The 22,119-nt window shown below is 46.0% G+C and overlaps 2 protein-coding genes and 1 pseudogene across 3 annotated transcripts; all 3 read left to right on the top strand.

Annotated features, from left to right (window-relative positions):
• LOC148778171 (ubiquitin-conjugating enzyme E2 D3 pseudogene) lies at positions 1-436 on the top strand (annotated as a pseudogene).
• Positions 437-4,538: 4,102 nt separating this feature from the next.
• On the top strand, positions 4,539-16,294 carry VPS72 (vacuolar protein sorting 72 homolog). The gene is made up of 6 exons (XM_055402130.2): positions 4,539-4,749; positions 8,391-8,543; positions 8,723-8,837; positions 9,227-9,403; positions 15,235-15,379; positions 15,715-16,294. Exons 1-6 carry the CDS (start codon positions 4,633-4,635, stop codon positions 16,100-16,102), a joined length of 1,095 nt encoding a protein of 364 aa, XP_055258105.1. The 5' UTR covers positions 4,539-4,632; the 3' UTR covers positions 16,103-16,294.
• Positions 16,295-16,939: 645 nt separating this feature from the next.
• On the top strand, positions 16,940-21,644 carry TMOD4 (tropomodulin 4). 2 transcript variants are annotated; one of them, XM_055402132.2, is made up of 10 exons: positions 16,940-17,041; positions 18,051-18,215; positions 18,421-18,577; positions 18,889-19,005; positions 19,466-19,555; positions 19,738-19,868; positions 19,964-20,071; positions 20,467-20,610; positions 20,982-21,126; positions 21,524-21,644. In XM_055402132.2, the coding sequence occupies exons 2-10, from the start codon at positions 18,093-18,095 to the stop codon at positions 21,544-21,546; spliced, it is 1,038 nt and encodes a 345-aa protein (XP_055258107.1). In that variant the 5' UTR covers positions 16,940-17,041; positions 18,051-18,092; the 3' UTR covers positions 21,547-21,644. The 2 variants fall into 2 exon arrangements, with proteins under 2 accessions (XP_055258107.1, XP_055258106.1); XM_055402131.2 differs by having other exon boundaries at positions 16,997-17,069.
• Positions 21,645-22,119: the final 475 nt, after the last annotated feature.

Genomic DNA, 22,119 nt, shown 5'->3' with positions numbered 1-22,119 from the left:
ATGGTGCTGAAACAGACCAATAAGGAACTTAGTGATTTGGCCCGTGACCCTCCAGCACAATGTTCTGCAAGTCCAGTTGGGGGATGATATGTTTCATTGGCAAGTCACAATTATGGGACCTAATGACAGCTCATATGAAGACAGTGTATTCTTTTTGACAATTCGTTTTCCTGCAGACTACCCCTTCAAAACACCTAAGGTTGTATTTACAAGAATTTATGATCCAAATATTAACAGTAATAGCAGCATTTGTCTCGATATTCTAAGATCACAGTGGTCTCCTGCTTTAACTGTTTCTAATTTATCCATTTGTTCACTGCTATGTGATCCAAACTCAGGTGACCCCTTAGTGCCAGAGACTGCATGGATCTATAAAACAGAGAGAGATAAGTACAACAGAATATCTTGGGAATGGACTCAGAAGTATGCCATGTGATGCTACCTTAAACACAGAATAACCTGTATTATAGCTGGAATAAACTTTAATGTTCCTTTTCTGATTTTCTTACCGGGCTGCTCCCGTATCAGACCTCATCTTTTTTTATTTTATTTTTTGTTTACCTCCCTCCATTCATATGCTCATCTGAGAAGATTTAAGTTCTTCCAGCTTTGGACAATAACTGCTTTTAGAAACTGCAAAGTAGTTACAAGAGAATAGTTGTGCAAGATTCAGAATTTTTTTAAAAATGTAGCATGTGTAATATGTGGCCAATGTGTTCACTCTAACTTGGTTATGAGACTGAAATCATTCCTCACGGCTCTAACATGCTGAAGAATCATCTTGAGAGGCAGGGAGATGGATGCTGAGTTGTCACATCAAAGGGAGCAGCATTATTCTAGCAGTGTCCATCCTTGTTTAAGGATTCCATTGTTAGAGATTTGAGGTTACATTATATTCTTTATGCTCATAACTGATGTGGCTAGAGAATTTATTGAATTTATAGCATCAGCAGAACAGAAAATGTGATGTACTTTATGCATGTCAATAAAGAATGACCTGTTCTGTTCTACAGAGAATGGAAATAGGAAGTCAAACACAATTTGTATTCGAAAATAGGGTCTCAAACATTTTTAAATTTAATTTTCATTTTCATTTAAATTGTTAGGAGGTTTGGAGCTATTAGTTAATCTGTCTTCCAATACACTGTTTAATATAGCACTGAATAAATGGTGCAAGTTGTCAATGGATGAAGGATCAACTAATAGCTCTGCTGCTGCTGCTGCTGCTAAGTCACGTCAGTCATGTCCGACTCTGTGCAAGCAGCCCAGCAGGTTCCACCATCCCTGGGATTCTCCAGGCAAGAACACTGGAGTGGGTTGCCATTTCCTTCTCCAATGCATGAAAGTGAAAAGTGAAAGCTAAGTCGCTAGTAACTGATTTATTTTTTTTTCAATAAAGTTGCATAAACCAGTGAGTTCAGTTCAGTTCAGTCGCTCAGTCGTGTCTGACTCTTTGCGACCCCATGAGCAGCACGCCAGAACTCCCTGTCCATCATCAATTGCTGGAGTCTACCCAAACCCATGTCCATTGAGTCAGTGATGCCATCCAACCATGTCATCCTCTGTCATCCCCTTCTCCTCCTCCCTCAATCTTTCCCAGCATCAGGGTCTTTTCAAATTAGTCAGCTCTTTGCATCAGGTGGCCAAAGTACTGAAGCTTCAGCTTCAACATCAGTCCTTCCAACGAACACCCAGGACTGATTTCCTTTAGGATGGACTGGTTGGATCTCCTTGCAGTCCAAGGGACTCTCAAGAGTCTTCTCCAACACCAGAGTTCAAAAGCATCAGTGCTTCCACGCTCAGCTTTCTTTATAGTCCAAGTCTCACATCCATACATGACTACTGGAAAAACCATAGCTTTGACTAGATGGACTTCCATTGACGAGTAATGTCTCTGCTTTTTAATATGCTATCTAGGTTGGTCATAACTTTCCTTCCAAGGAGTAAGCATCTTTTAATTTCACAGCTGCAGTCACCATCTGCAGTGATTTTGGAGCCTCAAAAAATAAAAAGTCAGCCACTGTTTCCACTGTTGCCCCATCTATTTGCCGTAAAGTGATGGGACTGGATGCCATGATCTGAATGTTGAGCTTTAAGCTACCTTTTTCACTCTCCTCTTTCACAAGGCTCTTTAGTTCTTCTTCACTTTCTGCCATAAGGGTGGTGTCATCTACATCTGAGGTTATTGATATTTCTCCTGGAAATCTTGATTCCAGCTTGTGCTTCCTCCAGCCCAGCGTTTCTCATGATGTACTCTGCATAGAAGTTAAATAATCAGGGTGACAATATACAGCCTTGATATACTCTTTTTCCTATTTGGAACCAGTCTGTTGTTCCATGTCCAGTTCTAACTGTTGCTTCCTGACCTGCATACAGATTTCTCAAGAGGGAGGTCAGGTGGTCTGGGATTCCCATCTCTTTCAGAATTTTCCACAGTTTATTGTGATCCACACAGTCAAAGGCTTTGGCAGAATCAATAAAGCAGAAATAGATGTTTTTCTGGAACTCCTGCTTTTTCGATGATCCAGCAGATGTTGGCAATTTGATCTCTGGTTCCTCTGCCTTTTCTAAATCCAGCTTGAACATCTGGAAGTTCATGGTTCATGTATTGCTGAAGCCTGGCTTGGAGAATTTTGAGCATTTAGCTGCCCGGATTAATCAGTATTGGAAACAATCTTTTGTAAATGCAAAGCTGTTTTTTGTATATACTGTTGGGATTTGCCTCATTGTTTGACATCAAATGATGATGTAAAGTTCAAGAGAGTGAATATTTTGCGTGTTCAGTTAAAAGTGCGCAGTCTGTTACAGATTGACACATTGAACTGATTTATGCAGAATTAATAAGCTATTCAGATAGTATGGCTTTAGTATGCTGCACATGATACTGGGCCTGGGAGTTCATAGATGGACTTGGGACCCAGCAGTTTTGAAATGTGTATGTGGAGTTTAAGGAATTTGTTTTCCAGGTGCAAACCCCATCTAACTAAATTTTTTCTTCACCTTGTACGCTTGACAGCTGAAAAGACCATAACATGGGAGTAATAATGGGTCAAAATTTACAAAATAAAGTACTGTTTTGGAGTCGGAGTTGTCACGAGGCTATGTGGAAGTGACTTTAACTATGCGGGATATTGAGTTTTTTCTTTTAATGAGTTGAATATCCATTAAAATGGATTTGTTCAGCCATTTACATTAATGAGCGTTTAAATCCAACATGCCATTTCAGGTGACAACATGAATGAATAAAAGTCAATGCTGTTGGAAAAAAAAAATCCTATGGTTTTTCCAGTCCTCATGTGCGGTTGTGAGAGTTGGACCGTAAAGAAGGCTGAGCGCTGAAAAATTGATGCTTTTGAACTGTGGTGTTGGAGAAGACTCTTGAGAGTCCCTTTGACTGCATGGAGCTCAAACCAGTCAGTCCTAAAGGAAATTAACCCTGAATATTCATTGGAAGGACTGATGCTGAAGGTGAAGCCCCAATACTTTGGCCACCTGATGCAAAGAGTTAACTGATTGGAGAAGACCCTGATACTGGGAAAGACTGAGGGCAGGAGGAGAAGGGAGCGGCAGAGGGAGAATAAGATGGTTAGATAGCATCACCCACTCAGTGGACAGGAACCTGAGGAAACTCTGGGAGACAGTGAAGGTCAGGGAAGCCTGGAGTGCTGCAGTCCATAGGGTCGAAGAGTCTGACAGGACTTAGCGATTGAACAGTAACAGAAAGGTTTCTATTGACAACTAAATGAAAAACGTACTGGAGCAGAGGGAAACTGACCTAAGTGAAAATTTATTGATTCCCAAATTCTGTCCGTGGGGTAAAGGGCTCCTGGTGTCCTATCATTCCACAGCCCGGATAAACTTGCATACTAGGGCGGGGAGCCTGGAGTGGCCTCAACGCAGGAGTGGGCGGGGCTGAAGAATTGAGGAGGCCATGAAATTAAAAGACGCTTGCTCCTTGGAAGAAAAGTTATGACCAACCTAGACGGCATATTAAAAAGCAGAGACATTACTTTGCCAACAAAGCTCCGTCTAGTCAAAGCTTTTCCAGTGGTCATATATGGATGTGAGAGTAGAACTATAAAGAAAGATGAGCGCGGAAAAATTGGTGCTTTTGAACTGTGGTGTTGGAGAAGACTCTTGAGAGTCCCTAGGACTGCAAGGAGATCCAACCAGTCTATCCTAAAGGAATTCAGTCCTGAATATTCATTGGAAGGACTGATGTTGAAGCTGAAACTAGAATACCTTGGCCACCTGATGCGAAGAGCTGACTCATTTGAAAGACCCTGTTGCTGGGAATGATTAAAGGCGGGAGGAGAAGGGGACGACAGAAGATGAGATGGTTGGATGGCATCAGTGACTCAATGGAACTGAGTTTGAGTAAGCTCCGGGAGTTCGTGATGGACAGGGAAGCCTGGCGTGCTTTAGTCCATGGGGCCGCAAAGAGTCGGACACGACTGAGAGACTGAACTGAACTGAAGGGACTGTACTGGGAACTTCTCGACGCTCTACTACTTCTGTCTGTAGACGACCGGCTTCCGCCGCCCGCCCGCAGGTAGTGGTATGGAGCGCCGAGCCTAGAGAACAGCACAGGGTGAGGGGCTTGGTGGTGGCAGCGCAGTCTCGGTAGACATTATGAGTTTGGCTGGGGGCCGCGCCCCCCGGAAGACGGCGGGGAACCGGCTTTCTGGGCTTCTGGAAGCAGAGGAGGAAGATGAGTTCTACCAGACGACTTATGGGGGTTTCACTGAGGCAAGAGCCGGGCCCAGGAAGAGGGAGGGAATAAAGCTAAAAGGAGTCCTGACGGAGAGAGAAACCTCGGACAAAGAAGGGGGCGGGGGAGAGGCGTCCTGGTAGCTGGTACTGGAGGTGGGGTGGGCGAGATGGGGGGATAAACTGGAGTCCTAGCAGGGGGAGCCCTGAATGGTGTTGGAGGGATCAGGAATGGAGAAGATGTCCGAAGGACCCCAGACTGGCTGAAAACTACTGTGTGTTTCCTTAACTGCATCTCTCAGCGCTTCTGACGTCTCACATACGCCAGGCACAGCCTAGTCACGCGGTATATATTCGTTGGCCTACTGCCTGGTTATTCACTTGAACTGTAGAAAAGAATCTCTCAGAATAAAAGATAGAGGGACTTAGCCAACTCCTTTTTTCAGCTGTCAAATATCGTTGTAAATGTTTTCTTAGAGAACTGTTTCTTGACTGTCCTGAAAAGTGACCCCATGTATGTCCTTCATAGAACATATTTCAATTTGTAGTTAGATATATTTTGTTTGTTTATACCTTCCAATAGACTGTAAGTTCTGTAAGGTTAGAGATGGTCTGTTTTGATCAACAGTGTACATCCGAGTGCCTAGTCCAATGACTAGATTGAGTTGACAATTGTTAAATTTGTATTGATTGAATCTGTCCATTCTTTAAATGTGTTAAGTGCCTAAAGCAAGCCAAGCACTGTGATAGGCGCTGTGGAAACAGAGAGTCTTAAGAACACCACCTTATCCTTACGTTTTTCAGACTCCAGTGGGGGACCTAGCTGAGTCAACAGTCAGTTAAAATATCGTGTGATAAGGAGAAAAGTGTTAAGCATAGGGTGCTATGGTAACACTTGGGAGACAAAGTTGTTTGGGATGGGCATCCCTGGGAAATATGATGTTTAAGCTGAGGACGGTTTGAAAAGTGAGCCTTGGCTGGATGGAGAGCAGTAGGACTGGAAGCAGGGAGAGAAGGAAGGTTAGTCCTGGAAGACGGTGGGGCAGACTATGTAAAGGCACTGACATCCTACTCTTGGACTTGCACAGATACTCTCATACTCCAAACCAGGAAGGAGAATAATAGAGGGAGCAGGCCTGGGCCCATTCTTTTAGGGTTTTGTGAGCCATGTTAAGTTTTATTCTTCATTCAGAGGACTGAGAAGATTATTTCATGGTCAGATTTGTATTTTAGAAAGATCACTCTATAATGAGGAAATGGTAGAAGGAGGCAGTGAGAGAGAAACATGAACAGGAGTCAAGAGAAACTAAGGAATTAGAATCCACAGGACTTGGTGACTGATTAGGAATCATTGCTTAACACAGCCATAACCAATTAGTTTAAAATAGAACCTTCTCATCTCTCCTCCAAAGGCCATTTTCCTATTCCTGTCATTTTACGAGTCGTTATTTAATATGTACCCTTCATGCTTCCAAAAAGGATTTAAGAAGGCTTATGATATAAACAAAAAGTAGGAACAGTAAAAATAGAGACAGATGAGAAGTAATTGTACCAGGAGCCTCTGCTAAAATGGTAATAACCGTTGATATTAAATTTATCTGTGAGTTTCCTGGCAGCCAAATCCTGAATTTCTTTTTTTGTAAGAAAGAAGCATTTAAGTTCTTTAAGAGAGATATGCTTATTCAGCAGTAAGTCCTAAGGAGAATTACATCCTTATAAATAAAGTAACAGGGGTTTGGTAGATGATGTAAAAGCATTCTCTTAACTAGTCATGTCTCTTAATGACCCTTGATAAAAGCCAAAGGAATGATAGTAAATCCATAACTTAGTGAAAGCATTTCAGTTGGGCACTAAGCTAATGTGTAGTTGAACTACTACTCTCTGGTGATATGATTTAATACCAGGTCAGGGCTGAGGGGATTAATGTGTTCTCAGGCTGTCTTTCACAAACATTAGTTGGGAGGAAATGATGGTCACCAGTACAAGACTGAATACTGGCTGCCTTGGCTTGTCAACTGTGTTATTTGCTTGCTTTGGCACCATGTGTAGCAAGATTAACCCATCAGTCTCATCAGTGATTGCAGAGAAAGGCACATGTTTGAGGTGCTGCCCTGCTCAATTAACTCCTCTCCTCCAAAGCATTTTTTTTTCTCTCTTGCTTTTCCTGTGTGGCTGCTGTTTTAGCCCAAAGTCAGGCTTAGGCCTACTACATGCTTTCTACTCCAGTCCATCCCACCACCTCCAGAACTTTCTGAAACACTCCTTGTATGTAGTTTTCCTCTCCTCCCCAAATCTTCAGTGTCTTCCCATTATACCTGGTGTGAAGTGAAAGTTGCTCAGTTGTGTCTGACTCTTTGTGACTACATGCATTATACAGCCTTCCAGGCTCCTCTGTCTATGGAATTCTCCAGGCCAGAATACTGGAGTGGGTAGCCATTCCCTTCTCCAAGGGATCTTCCCAACCCAAGGATCGAACACAGGTCTCCCGCATTGCAGGTGGATTCTTTACCATTTGAGCAACCAGGGAAGCTCATACATGGTAGTAGGACCCAACTCTTTCTGTCCCAACTCACCTGAGAAATGAGACATATTTCTCAGTAACTTTAGCTTACTTCAACGGTGATTATCGGTGCTGGACCAGGTAAGAAGAGGGAGAGGATTGAGGATCACTGTCCTGCGTGTTAAGATCATAAGTTTAAAAGTTAAATGTCATTAAGTCATGACATTTACATTTCTCTGTAGATCGAATCCCTGGAGAAGGAAATGGCAACCCACTTCAGTATTCTTGCCTGGAAAATTCCATGGGAAGAGGGAACTGGCCAGCTTCAGTCCATGGGGTCACAAACAGCTGGACACGACTGAGCATATAGATTGAATGCAACCTTCTTTTCAAATCTTGTAGCCCTATAGGGCATTCAGTTAATGTTGGAAGGAGGCTGTGATGGAGCCAAAGGCAGTCAGCTAGGAAGAGGTCTTGCCAGAGTGCTTTGCTTAGGTCTAAATCCTTATTCCATAAACAAGCTGTACACATTCTTGCTTCTGCACATTTGGGCCTGTCATTTGCTCTGCCTGTGATTCCCTCTTCCCTCTTGGCTGTCTAAATACTAGCAGTATTTTAAACCATGGCTCAAGTCCTCTTCATTCTTTAAAGTCTGAAGCAGAGTTTAGTATAAACTACAACCTGCTGGCTGAATCTAACCCACTATCTCTTTAATCTGGTCCTTTGCAGAAAAAGTTTGCCAACCCTTGGTCTAAAGGAATAAAGTCTAACATTTAGACTTTTCCAGGTCATCAGTCCATAGCAGGTGTGCCTTCCTCTGATCACCTATAACATTTTCTTGCCATTTGGTAGTTTTTATGTTGCCCTGTATTAAAGCTTCCATTTATGATGATGTCTTTTCCTATACTTGATTGTGAGACCCTGAAGGTGGAAACCAAACCGTATCCTTTTTTACCCCAGCACTTAACACAGTGTGCTGCAGGTAAAGGGCAGTCAGTTAACATTGGAAGGGGTGGTGCTGGAGCCAAAGACCATCAGCCCTTCTTGCCTGAGGGAAATGAAAGGCTAGGCTGGGAAGGAGAGTGGGGCAGCCTTTATCAATAGGCAAAGGGATTCTTTTCCTCCTGGAGGGGCATTAATACCTGATGCCAGTGAGAACCGCATCTCCCTATGTCCTCAGGAATCAGGAGATGATGAGTATCAAGGGGACCAGTCAGACACAGAGGATGAGGTGGACTCTGACTTTGACATCGACGAAGGGGATGAACCATCCAGTGATGGAGAAGCAGAAGAGCCAAGAAGGAAGCGCCGAGTAGTCACCAAAGCATACAAGGTGCAGGGGAGGCCTGGTTTTCTTGGACTTCCTTAATTTGTATTCTCCCTTTCATCAGGTCCCATTATGCCCCACACCAATCCCACTTCCTGCTGTGCTGGTTTTCTCTTCCTAAGGTCTTCATTGTCTATCTCTCAGTAGCTTCTCTTCCTTGGTATCTGATTTCACTCTGTCCCCAGGAGCCTCTCAAGAGCTTGAGGCCTCGAAAAGTCAGCACCCCAGCTGGTAGCTCTCAGAAGACCCGAGAAGAGAAAGCACTGCTTCCATTAGAACTACAGGATGATGGCACTGACAGTGAGTGGGGATGTTTGGGTCAATAGACAAAATTGAAGTATTATGATAAAATACTGTATTAGTGTTAAGCTTATTGAAGTTGATAACTTTACTATGAGCATGTAGGAATAATTCTTATTAGGAGATATACACCGAGTATTTAGGGAAGAGAGCCATGATGTTGATGTGCATAACGTAATTCTCAGATTATTCAGAAAATACGCACACACAGGTTGCAAAAAGGGCAAAATATTAACGGATGATTTGGCAAATGATTCATGGGTGTTCTTTGTACTATTCTTCACTTTTTGTAAGTTTGTACTATTCTTCCAAATTAAAAGCTTTAAAATTAAATTCAGAGAAGGTAGACATGAGTTCAAAGATTTCTTCCTCTGTGATTTCCTTCCCAGGTCGGAAGTCCATGCGTCAGTCTACAGCTGAGCACACACGACAAACATTCCTTCGGGTACAGGAGAGGCAGGGCCAGTCACGGCGACGGAAGGGGCCCCACTGTGAGCGGCCACTGACCCAGGAGGAGCTGCTCAGGGAGGCCAAGATCACAGAGGAGCTCAACTTACGTTCACTGGGTCAGTCTTTGGTTTTGAGAACAATGGGTAGAATGGCTGAGAAGCATGAGAAAAAGTTAGATCTAGAGGCCCCGAAGAATTGGACAGATGGAGATTTGGGACAAGAGAAATCAGAAGAAAGATGGGGAGAGAAAGTGATTAGGAGCAAGGAAGTAGGCAGTAATGAGGGGTCTGAAGAACAAGTTATATTAAAGTACTTTGGTATAAAATAAGAATTGTACAGAAATGAGTTCAGATTCTAGCTCCACTGTTCACTTGCTATAAGACTGCAGGCAAATTACTTTACAACCCGCTTGTATCTTTCTTTCCTTGTTCACAAAATGCAATGAGATGATAATGCTACTTTAATGATCATGAGAATTAGAAATTCAGTAGAATCAGTCCATTCATAAGAAACATTGCTTTAAGGTAAAAATTCTATAAAATCTCTTCAGTTTATGTGCTGTTGGGCACACAGTCCTGTATGGGAACATGCTGTACAAAAGCATACATTTCTTTAAGGGATGATGAGAATTCTCAGATCATGAGAGATGAATGAGGGAACAGCAGATTTCACACCTCCCATCATGTGCTCACTCTGGAGCATATGTGCACTGAGTGAAATAACAGGTGAAATCTACAGTATTTGATTTGCTATTTCTCTCTCCCTGAATCTTTTTTTGATCAAGGACATATAATTGAATGTGCATAACCCAAATACAGTTTTACTGTGGTGTGGAAGATTGTTTACCCAGAATATCTGGAACCCTACTCATTTTAGTTTAATGGTATCCTTGGTATCCTTAAGACTTCCTTGGTGGCTCAGACAGTTAAGCGTCTGTCTACAATGCGGGAGACCTGGGTTCAATCCCTGGGTCGGGAAGATCTCTTGGAGAAGGAAATGGCAACCCACTCCAGTATTCTTGCTTAGAAAATCCCGTGGTCGGAGGAGCCTGGTAGGCTACAGTCCATGGGGTAGAAAAGAGTTGGACACGACCGAGTGACTTCACTTTCACTTAACTCATTTTAGTTTAATGCTATCAGTAGTTTTGAAATGTAGATACCTTCACTCCAGAAAGTTCCCTGGTGGTCTCGTGATTAGGACTTGGTGGTCTCACTGCCTTGCCTGGGTTCTGTTCCCAGTCAGGAAAGTACATCTTTGGGGCTTCCCTGATAGCTCAGTTGGTAAAGAATCTGCCTGCAGTGCAGGAAACCTCGGTTCAATTCCTGTGTTGGGAATATCCGCTGGAGAAGGGATAGGCTACCTACTCCAGTATTCTTGGGCTTCCCTGGTGGCTCAGCTGGTAAAGAATCCACCTGCAATGTGGGACACCTGGGTTCAATCCCTGGGTTGGGAAGATCCCCTGGAGAAGGAAAAGGCTACCCACTTCAGTATTCTGGTGAATTCCATGGGGTCACAAAGAGTTGGACATGACTGAGTGACTTTCACTCCAAAAGACCACAAAAGATTTAATTTATTTTCAACATTTTCAGGGTGTACTGTTGTGACTTTTTAAAAATATTTATATTTGGCTGTGCGGGGTCTTTGTTCTGCCCTCAGGCTCTCTCATTGCCGAGAGCAGAGGTTCTTCTTCATTGTCATAGAGTGGCTTCTTGTGTGGGACACAGGCTGTAGGGCATGAGGGCTCAGTATCTGTGGTTCATGGGCTTAGTTGCTCCACGGCATGTGGAATCTTCCTGGACCAGGATCGAACTAGTGTCCTCTGCCTCACAGAGCAGGTTCTTTATTTATTCGTTTTTAATTGAAGGATAATTACAATATTGTGTTGGTTTCTGCCATACATCAACATGGATCAGCCATAGGTATACATATGTCCCCTTCCTCTTGAGCCTCCCTCCCACCCCATCACACCCTTCTAGGTTGTCACAGAGTCCCAGTTTGAGTTCCCTGAGTCATACATCAAATTCCCACTGGTTATCTGTTTTACATATGGTAGTGGTAGTGTATATGTTTCCACGCTACTTTCTCTACTCATCCCACCCTCTCCTTCTTACCACCTCCATGTCCATAAGTCTGTCCTCTTTGTCTGCATCTCTATTGCTGCCCTGAAAATAGGTTCATCAGGACTGCATTCTAGATTCCATATGCATGTGTTAATATACGATATTTATTTTTCTCTTTCTGACTGACTTCACTCTGTATAATAGGCTCTAGGTTCACTCATCCTATTAGCACTGACTCAAATGAGTTCCTTTTTATGGCTGAGTAATATTTCATTGTATACATGTACCACAGCTTTTTTATCCTTTCATCTGTTGTTGGACATGTAGGTTACTTCCATGTCCTAGTTATTGTAAATAATGCTGGCAGCCAGATTCTTAACCACTGGACCAACAGGGAAGTCCAGCTGTCATGACTTTTTAAAAAAATTATTATTATATTGGCTTTAAAATGGGAAATATACCCTTTGTCTGTATAATGGCAACGCCGTGCTGTAAAACAGTGGTTATCTCTTAAAACATATAAGTGTCTGAGAAATATCACAAATAATGAGGTCACTTGATGTCACTATAATTATAATCTTCATCCTTTGACTACATTGATGGTTTCAGGCCACTGTAAAGAGAGTGATTCCCAGGCTTCTGACATAGGAGATCCTGGTGGGGCATGTTTAGCAGGAGAAAAAAATTATAAGTTCATTTTTGAACATGTTGGATTTGAGATGTCTGTGAGCAGTTCATGCAGTGCTGAGAAATCAGATAAACACACAAATCTGGTGCTTGGACAAGATATCTGGGCTAGAAATACAAATTTGGAAGGTTTTGAATATGGATGGTAATTGACACTGGAGTGGATGAGATCACTCAGGGAGAAAACATAGAGGAAGAAGGGCAGGCAGAGGCTCAAGAAGGTCCTGCAGACACTAGAAAGTAATGGTCTCCTACAAGAGGAAGAACTTAGAAAATGATCTGAGGGAAGGCCAGAGAGTGGGAAATGCCAGGAAAGTTTGTCTTAAGAACTCAAAGGAAAGAGAATGTTTTGGAGCAGTAGCTTCTCAGTCTTGCTGAGGTGCCCGTGAAGAGAACTGAGAAGTGTCCGTTGGTTTTGGTGACATGGGGGTCACAAATGACCTTAGGGAGCACTTTTTGGGGAACAAGCCATTGGGAAGTTGTCGGGAAGCCAAAACTTTAAAATTTGGCCATGAAGGGTAGGAGAGGAACAGTGCGGGGTCTGGGGTCAAGACAGGGTTTGTCCTTGTTCTCTTTTATTCAAAGATTGGAGAATATATGTTTTTGGTGAGATTCAACAGAAAGGATTTTAAGACAGAAAAGAAAGGATCGTTAATAATGTAGGGTTTTGGAGAAGTGGGAGTCAGGGTGGGAGCTCGGGCATGGGTAGAAGAGTTGGCCTCAGTTAAGAGGAAGGAGGTAAGGGTGGCTCACAGCTGTAGGGTTGTGAGTCCAGAGCAGACAGTATAATAGTTCTCCTCAGATGTGTCTTAGGCACTGTCAGTTGTCAGGTGTTGGGACAGAGTTGGAAGCTTGTGAGTGAAGACTGTGAAACTGTTGTGGAGACAGGATCATCTGCTGGTGTTGGCAGTTCTTTTGAAGTCTGGGACTGTGAATTTCTGGCAGTTTCATTCTACCTGCTGTGTAACTTTTCTCCAGTACTGCTCATCGATCCAGGTCTGGGCGAAGGAGTTTAGATTGATGAGAGAAAAGGAAGGCTGGAAGGAGTGATAGAAACCAGAGATTTTTAAGGTACTCGAAGTACTAAAGAACTAGAAGAACAGAGGTATCTAGGGTAATGGAGCAAAGAGAGCTGAAGCGTGGGGCTCCACAGGACACAGGCACATCCTGCCCGGGATGTGGAAGAATAAGCAGCCTCCACCAGAGGGTTGCAGGGAGTAGTGGCCTCTGCGGATGACAGGTTTCTTGAAGGCAAGTTTTGGAAGGCATGCTGAGTGCAAAACTTGATGAAATAGATGAGTTGGCTGATTGTAGAGCAGGGTTACAGAGGGTACAGGAAAGTGTTGAGAGAAGAGCTGAAAGGTTGGCTCGAGGGAAAGAAAGCAATATTACCATCCAGAATTCAAGTGTAAAAGAGATTAAATCACTGGGTGGGGGGGTCAGGGGAGTAGGTATCCAGAGGACTCTTCTGGTCATACTTTATCTAGAGCAGTGGTCCCCAACCTTTTTGGCATCAAAGACCAATTTTGTGGAAGATAATTTTTCCACGAACCCAGGGTGAGGGGGTGGTTTCAGGATGATTCGAGTGTATTACATTTATTGTGCACTTTATTTCTAATCTAACACAAAGAGTCAGACACGACTGAGCTACTGAACTGAACTGAACTGAATGTTGCTACTGATTTGACAGAAGGTACCGGTTCTCGGCCCAGAGGTTGGGGACCCCTGCAGTAGAGAATTGTGTTCAGAGTACCCACATTTAAGGAGGACAGAGGGACCAGGAATATTTTGATCTGTGTATACATTAATGAATCTTGAATTCCTGTAATGTGTGGAATGCTGCATGACCCTCATGATGTATAGGTAATGTGAGTCACAGTCACTGCCCTTAAGAGACGTGTATACCAACAATGAACTGCCACAGAGCAGTGTCACCTGGTCCAGACAGGGTGACTAGTGAACTAGAGAGGACGGCCTGAAGGAAAGAACAGTTACTCAGCTCAGCTCATTGTTGCCCTCTGAGAATGCAGATGCAAAGTTGCCAGATTTTCTTCTTAGTTTTTCAAAAGGGACCAGAAACCTCTGTATTTGAATGTAATTTCCTGACTTTTAAATGTCAGCAACTAATTCAGATTTTTCTTTAAAACACTATGCAAATCAAGCAGGACACATAAGGGGGCTGCTATCTTGCAACCTCTACCATAGATCATGGTAAGTACAGGAACAGAAGGGTGTTTTTGGCACAGGTGGCAAAGGAGGGAGTGACTCAGAACCACATTGTGTGAGGAATGGTTCAGTAGAAGGGGTACTGTGATCAGCCTGGAGAGAGATGAGCACTAATTTCAACTATTTAAAGGACTGTCAAGTGGAAGACAGGTTAGATTTGTGTTCCTTTTGGCCTTAAAAGGTGAAACAGTATCAACAGGAAGTATATTTCAGCTCACAGTGGGAAAGAAGGGGGCTTCCCTGGTGGCTCAGTGGTAAAGAATCTGCCTGGCAATGCAGGAGACATGGGTTCAATCCCTGGTCCAGGAAGATCCTAAATGCTGCAGAGCAGCTAAGCCTTTGCACCACATCTACTGAGCCTGTGCTCCAGAGCCCAGGAACCACAACTACTGAGCCCAGGAACCACAACTACTGAAGCCCGTGTGCCTAGAGCCGGTGCTTCACAGCACCAGAAGCCACCACAATGTGATGCCCCACACCGCAACTGGAGAGTAGCCCACACTCGCTGAAACTAGGCAAAAGTCCACGCATCAACGAAGATCAGCACAGCCAAAAACAAATAACTCCGCAAATAAATAAATTACTTTTAAAAAGTAGGAAAGAACTCTAATCACTAGGGAATCCTAAAGAGGCAGTGTGCTGCCTTGGATAGGTAGGAGCAAGTTGACAGAATAGTAACAAGAGGTTACAGGAAATGAGCAGGCTCCCCAGCAAAGGATCCCTTTGAGCTCTGAAGTCCTACTGTTGTGAGCCAGTGAGGAATCAGGTGAGCCTAAGAAGTGATGAGCAGGATGTATGTCAAGAGTGCCAAGCAGAAAGCTTAAAAACGGGAGATGCTTGCGGGCTTTAGAGGACTCTCCTAATTGGCCTGGGTGAGCAGTGACTAGACAGCCAGGAAGATAATTAAGAGACTATGGGACAGGACTGGGCTTTGGGAAGTGGGGACCTGACCATCCACACGTTCCTTCCTGAAGAGACATATGAGCGGCTCGAGGCTGACAAGAAGAAGCAGGTCCACAAGAAGCGGAAGTGCCCCGGGCCCATGATCACCTACCATTCGGTGACTGTGCCACTGGTTGGGGAGCCAGGCCCTAAAGAAGAGAATGTCGACGTAGAAGGGTGAGTGAGTGAATCTCGGGGAAGGGAGTGCAGTTTCTCCCTGCTGTATTCAGCTTGTGTTCCCTCAGCCCCATTTCACTTGCTCTCCTCACACAGCTCCCTTAACACTTGGGTATCTTTCAGATCCTTTTCCCATCAGCTCTGATTTTTCTTATAGTCTCTCTCTTCTCCTGTTTTTCCATCCAGCCCTGCTTTGTCCTGTCTATCACTTAATAGATTCTCCCGGACTGTTGCCATCCACTGCCTCCTCCTCTTTCTTCAGTTCTCTGATCTCTTTCTTTATCTGTTATCTTCACCTCTCAGCTCTCTCTGTTTTTCTCTGTCTTTTCCCTCAGACTTGATCCCGCTCCCATGGCTTCTGCATTGACTCCCCGTGCTGGGACTGGACCCGTCATCCCTCCTGCTCGCTGCTCACGTACCTTCATCACTTTTAGTGACGATGCCACATTTGAGGAATGGTTTCCTCAAGGGCGGCCCCCAAAGATCCCTGTTCGGGAGGTCTGCCCGGTGACCCATCGGCCAGCCCTATATCGGGACCCTGTTACAGACATACCCTACGCCACTGCTCGAGCCTTCAAGATCATCCGTGAGGCCTACAAGAAGTACATCACTGCCCACGGACTGCCGCCCACCGCCTCAGCCCTAGGCCCTGGCCCACCACCTCCTGAGCCCCTCCCTGGCTCTGGGCCCAGAGCCTTGCGCCAGAAAATTGTCATCAAATGAAGGGATGTCTGGTCCTTAGAAACCTCTTTCCTGTCCTAACTTAAGGGTCTTAAGTTGGGGCTCTTAAGAAGCCCTGCTTCTCCCCTTTGTCATCGCTGATCTTTGCCCAGCTTTTCTCTGTATTTCTTTCGCCATCTTTCCCCCTAGTTCCTACTGGTTTGTGTTTTTTAATCTAATAAAATAGAAAGATCCCTTTTGTCTGGTGTCCAATCTAGGGTTGGGAGCAAAAAGTATTTGTGAATGAGTTTTATATTTGTTTAATAGCTTTTATTATGAGTCATCCTTTTTATTTTTTAAGGGTTGTTTTTTTTTTTTTCTTTTTTTGACCACACCATATGGCTTGTGGGATCTTAGTTCCCCAACCAAGGATCAACCCTGGGCCTTCAGCAGTGGAAGTGCCTAGTCCTAACCACTGGACCATCAGGGAACTTTCAGAGTTGCCCTTTTTAAATTGTAAAATATTAATTCCTCTAACAGTTTATAGACACCTTAAAATTAGACACCAAAACAAAATCCTTATACTCACCGTTATATCTCCTTGTAGTCCCTGCTTTGAATATAGCAGGCACTAAATATTGGGTTGGCCAAAAACTTTGTTCAGGTTTTCTGTACGATATCATGGAAAAACCCAAACAGACTTTTAATCCAATCCAGTAAGCATTAATAGGAACTGTGATTCGTAGAACTCCGGTTTCTGGGACTCAGACTTGTAGAAAGGAGAGGAGGTGCCATGGCTGTTAGCGGCCACTAGAGGCTCTCAGGGCTGGGCAGGGTATGGGGGCTGTGTATATGTGATCTCCCACTACCCCCCACCTGGCCAGAGCTAAAATAATAAAATGCTGAGCTCACTGTTCCCCCACCCTCTCCCCCGGCACCGGCTCCTCCTGCTGCCCGGACGGTGCTCCAGCAGAACAGACAGACCAACCAACAGCAGGGGAGGTGAGAAGGGAGGTGGCCATCAGGACTGGTAGGTGGGGAAGGCAGGGGGCTTGTGGATCAGAGCCTGGTGGGAGATGGGAGGAGAAGAGTGGCTTCTACTGGGAATGATGTGGAGTGTGTCTGTGTCTCTGTCACTTAGTGTTTCTGTCGCTGTCTGTCCTCTCCCTTAACTGTAATTTACATTGTCAATGTAAGTATCTCACACATTTTCTGAATCTTTCATATTCAGCACAGTGTGTATGTGTGGCTTAAAAGATCATGCAAGTTTAATCCTCTCACTGTTTTTAGAGAAACTTTATCCCATTTAGAAGGCATTTCCCACCCATTAGACTGGTGTCACCTTCCAGTCCAAAGCCAGGGACAAATTGTGTGAACTCAGTACCTTCTCCTAAGGCTGTACCACCCTTCCCCCAACCTGGATGTCTCCCAGGTCCTCTGAGCTCTCGCTTTCCCTCAGGATTTAGAATTTTAGAAAACATAATGAGATCTTGATCCCCCACAATAAAAGGAAATGAGGGTGGAGTAAGAGCACTGTCTTTTCCCCCCGAAATCCTCCTTGGTTTCTTAAGCCAATTTAGGAAAAACTGGATTGGGGGAAGAGAGGCGGAATTTCCCTGAAGCTCTCTGCCTGCCCCCCTTCCTTGCAATAGGAATTGGGCTTGGGGCCAGCTGTGATGGCAGGGCTCCTGGCAGCTATGCTAGGGCAAGAGGCATCGACAGGCGGGGTTAAGGGGAGGGGTACTGCCAGGGTTTCTGATACAATGGGGAGAGGGATTCACCTTGCATACCTGAGATCCCCATCCAGAGTGGCTGGAAGCTGTGGAAGTGGGAAGGAGGCTCCAGTTCTAACTAAACAACCCAACCTTCCCCCATTTTCCCATGCCCAGCTAGATCTCAGTCCTCCAAGGCAACCAGCTTATTTATTGTTCTGCCCCACTGGCTTGTCTGTTTCCCTGCTGTGTCCGTGTACATCTTGCCATTGTCCGACCACTTTCTCCCTATAACCTAGGCTCCGTGAGTGCCACACAGTGGGGAGGGGGTGGGGGCCATCATGTCATCCTATCAAAAGGAACTGGAAAAATACAGAGACATAGATGAAGATGAGATCCTAAAGACCTTGAGCCCTGAGGAGCTAGAACAGCTGGACTGCGAGCTACAGGAGATGGACCCCGAGGTAGGGGCTCCAGCACAGGGGATCGGGCAATCCCTAGGCAGCAGGAAGGGTGTGGGGCCTTGGGGGACTGAGACCAGGGTGATCTACAGGGCTTAGAGTCCCAAGAAGGTCAGGGGAACGGTGTCTGGAGATGCTTTAGGGAGACCTGGAGGTGCCCCAGGCCAGAGGGGGGGTCCTGACTTGCTCTCCAAAACTCATCCCTAAGAACATGCTCCTGCCAGCTGGACTAAGACAACGTGACCAGACAAAGAAGAGCCCAACGGGGCCGCTGGACCGAGAGGCCCTCTTGCAGTACCTGGAACAGCAGGCACTAGAGGTCAAAGAGCGTGATGACTTGGTGCCCTTCACAGGCGAGAAGAAGGGTATGGGATCTCTAACATCCATGCCTCCTAGAACCTAATGGTGGTCCCTCACATGTCCCCATTCCAGCTTTCTTCTCACTTGCCCACTCCTAACTGCCAGGAAATCAGCTGCCTACACCTGCATGCCAACTTGCACTCTAGCTCTTAGAAGTGATCAAGGGGACCCAGGAGTCCTGAGCTTATAGAGGACTCAGGTTTTACAATGGCTCCTAGTGACCCAGCATTCTACCTCCTGGAGAAGGAAAGGAAGCTGGAGGCCAGGATCTTAGGAGAAATGACCTCGACTTGAACCATCCTCATCTCCCCATCAGGGAAACCCTACATCCAGCCCAAGAGAGAAATTCCAGTGGAGGAGCAGGTCACTCTGGAGCCTGAGCTGGAGGAGGCGCTGGCCAACGCCACAGATGCTGAGATGTGTGACATTGCAGGTGGGCAGCTGTGGGCAGTTGAGTTGGGAGGATCTGGGGCAAGGGGTCGTGAACATGGCATGGGACCAGTGGGTGTGGATGTTTAGAGAAGCCTCAGGTAGTGGTTTTTAATTTTTGTCTATATATGTATTCACTCATTTTTAAATGTAATAAGTTAACATCTCAAGGGCGATTTTACAGGGATTATAAAGCAAAACTATTTTGGCTGAAAACAGGAGGGCCTGACAGACCCCCTCACCCTGTAGTGGCTCCTTAGGGACCTTCCCTTAGCCCGGTCTCAATGTTTTGAAAACCACTGCCTTACACAGCTTAATGGAAGGGACCCTTGGGACCAAAAGTGGAAACCTCTTTGGAAGAGGCCAGGCCTCAAAAATGCACTAGATTCAGAATGGGGTGGGGGGAGGCTGGAACAAGCGCGTTTTTCTCATTCCCTGTGCCCTCCTCTGCCTACTTTCTCCAGCAATTCTGGGCATGTACACACTGATGAGCAACAAGCAGTACTATGATGCGATCTGCAGCGGAGAAATCTGCAACACCGAAGGCATCAGCAGTGAGTGTGTGTGGGAGCACGGCGCCCAGGGCTCCTGGCAGGTGTCCCAAAGTCCGAGCAGAGGTAGCAAAGGGTGACACGAGGCAGTTAGGGACAGGACATAATGCGTAAGTGATAAGAGAATGAGTGGGGAGGAGACTGTGGGGACACGTTGGGGTTTCCTTCCTCCCCTCACCCACCAGGTGTGGTGCAGCCTGACAAGTACAAGCCAGTGCCAGATGAGCCCCCAAATCCCACCAACATCGAGGAGATACTGAAGAGTGTTCGAAGCAATGACAAGGAGGTAGAGGAGGTGAACCTCAATAATATCCAGGTGTGATATCTGACCCCATCCCCTAAGCAGTAACACCAGCCTAACTCTGATGTCATGAGTCCCCTGGCCCACCCTCTCCTATTCCCCTTTGATAGGACATCCCAATCCCCATGCTAACTGAGCTGTGTGAGGCCATGAAGACCAACACCCATGTCCGGAGCTTCAGCCTGGTGGCCACGAGGAGTGGTGACCCCATTGCCAATGTAAGGCTAGTTAGTTGGCATCCCTCACCCTCTCCCTGCACCTTGACATGCATCCCTGGCAGGGCTGTCAGAAAGGATTGTGCTGGGGGTGCTATTCCCATCGACTCTCTTAGGGGAGACCTGCTGGAGACTCCTCCCCTCAGTCCTTTGACTCGCAGCTGTGAAATCCTGATTGTCTTCCTAAAGCGCCAAACCCTCTCAACCACCCCCAACTCCACTGCACACGTCACCCACTGCTTTCCCGACTACCTACCCTCCCTCTGCCTCCCTGGAGCCCCACACACAGCTCAAGGCCTCTTCTCAAAGAGCTATGTCTCGCTCTTGCTCCTGTTCTTTCTCTCCTCAGTCATCTGTGAAACTGTACCCTAAACCTAATCCAAGTCCCTACTACCCAGGCGGTGGCTGACATGTTGCGTGAGAATCGTAGCCTCCAGAGCCTGAACATCGAATCCAACTTCATTAGTAGCACAGGGCTTATGGCTGTGCTGAAGGCAGTTCGGGAGAACGCCACACTCACTGAGCTCCGAGTAGACAACCAGGTCAGCCTTCCCTTCCCCTAGTCTTTGCAGTCAGCTAATACTCCAACTCGATGGACATGAGTTTGAGTGAACTCCGGGAGTTGGTGATGGACAGGGAGGCCTGGCGTGCTGTGATTCATGGGGTCACAAAGAGTCGGTCACAACTGAGCGACTGAACTGAACTGAATACTCACTGATCCTCTTCCCTGGGGACAGACAGGACCTCATCTGATCTTGTTTGAACTCTCCCTCTTATGAGGGGAGCCAAGGCAGCACCTCTCGTCACTCATTCTGGAGAGCGAGCCTCTTTAACCTCCCAAAGGGTTGGTGGTCTGAGATGGTGAACAATCCAGACGGGTGGTGCTGACAGCTTCCATCTCGCCCTCCCCCAGCGCCAGTGGCCTGGTGACGCGGTGGAGATGGAGATGGCCACCGTGCTCGAACAGTGTCCCTCCATTGTCCGCTTTGGCTACCACTTTACACAGCAGGGGCCACGCGCTCGGGCCGCCCAGGCCATGACCCGGAACAATGAACTGCGTGAGTAGCTGCAGACATGGTGCGTGGGGGAGAAGGCAAGTAGTGCAGAAGCCGGTGGATGCCCCTGATAGCTAACTTAGTGACTAGCAGCCTAGGGTGCTGCCAACGTGACATTCACAGAAGTTCAAATACCATAGGTGACCTGAAAGTAGACAGAAAAACTCTGCCCGAGTATACTAATAGAGAGGCAAAAAGGAAGTTAGTCATAGCCATTTGGGGCCATGTGTTTTTATTTGCCCTGTTGTTTCTTACTTTAACATGGCGGGGAGGAGCATGTTTGGTGACCTAAGATATTACCTCTTTATGAGACTGGCCAACGAACTAGAAAGAAGAAGAACACCTGTGCAGGAGGCAAGAGATGGGATAACGACTTATGTTTACTCTTCTTCCTTTACAGGTCGCCAGCAAAAGAAGAGATAACACTACCTTTCCCTTTACCAACTAGGGCTCGGAGCCCTGAAAGCTTAAATCCTCATCTGTCCCCCCTTTCCTGTAAATAAAGGCCCTACTGTCCACTCTGCCTGCCTCCTTCCTTGGGCTTTGGAGTGGAAATCTTGGCGCTAACCCCCAAGGGTTACTGCCAATTCATCAGGGGATTATTTATACTCTGGGGATCAGCAGGCAGGGAGGTTCAAGTTACCAGGAGGAGGTGGGGGGAGCTCCCTCCCTTGGTGTTCCCCATAACCCTGCCAATGCCTTTAGTCTCTTCTACTTTCACAGGATGGCTAGCCCTGGCTCTGTTTCCAGACATGTCCAACCCTTCCCCGCCGACCAGTGCCTACCCACAACCCTCATGTTATTGGAAGGAGACAAGGACTTTGAGTGGAGGTGGAGAAGAAAGCAGAAAACATGAAGGGCAAAAACCTCCTTCTGACAGACTTATTAATAGGGCACCAGGCTGCATGCAGCTGACGCTTGGCATGACTGTGGGAGAAGGTGGGGGAGGGGTTAGAAGTGTGGGGAGCTGTGTACCTTGCAGAGAAGAATTGGCTG

The sequence above is a fragment of the Moschus berezovskii genome, chromosome 4, assembly GCF_049115385.1.
Source record: "Moschus berezovskii isolate FMDL1 chromosome 4, NW_MosBer_1.0, whole genome shotgun sequence".
Lineage (NCBI taxonomy): Eukaryota > Metazoa > Chordata > Mammalia > Artiodactyla > Moschidae > Moschus > Moschus berezovskii.
Note: the sequence above shows the minus strand (reverse complement) of the source record. Positions and strands in the feature narration are given on the sequence as shown.

Bases quoted from the DNA above. Each gene is read 5' to 3' on its own strand.
- VPS72 (XM_055402130.2), top strand. From the start codon at position 4,633: ATGAGTTTGGCTGGGGGCCGCGCCCCCCGGAAGACGGCGGGGAACCGG. The intron at 8,544-8,722 runs GTGCAGGGGAGG...CTCTGTCCCCAG, and splicing joins TAGTCACCAAAGCATACAAG to GAGCCTCTCAAGAGCTTGAG. The intron at 9,404-15,234 runs GTCAGTCTTTGG...TCCTTCCTGAAG, and splicing joins GCTCAACTTACGTTCACTGG to AGACATATGAGCGGCTCGAG.
- TMOD4 (XM_055402132.2), top strand. From the start codon at position 18,093: ATGTCATCCTATCAAAAGGAACTGGAAAAATACAGAGACATAGATGAA. The intron at 18,216-18,420 runs GTAGGGGCTCCA...CTCATCCCTAAG, and splicing joins TACAGGAGATGGACCCCGAG to AACATGCTCCTGCCAGCTGG. The intron at 21,127-21,523 runs GTGAGTAGCTGC...CTTCCTTTACAG, and splicing joins GACCCGGAACAATGAACTGC to GTCGCCAGCAAAAGAAGAGA.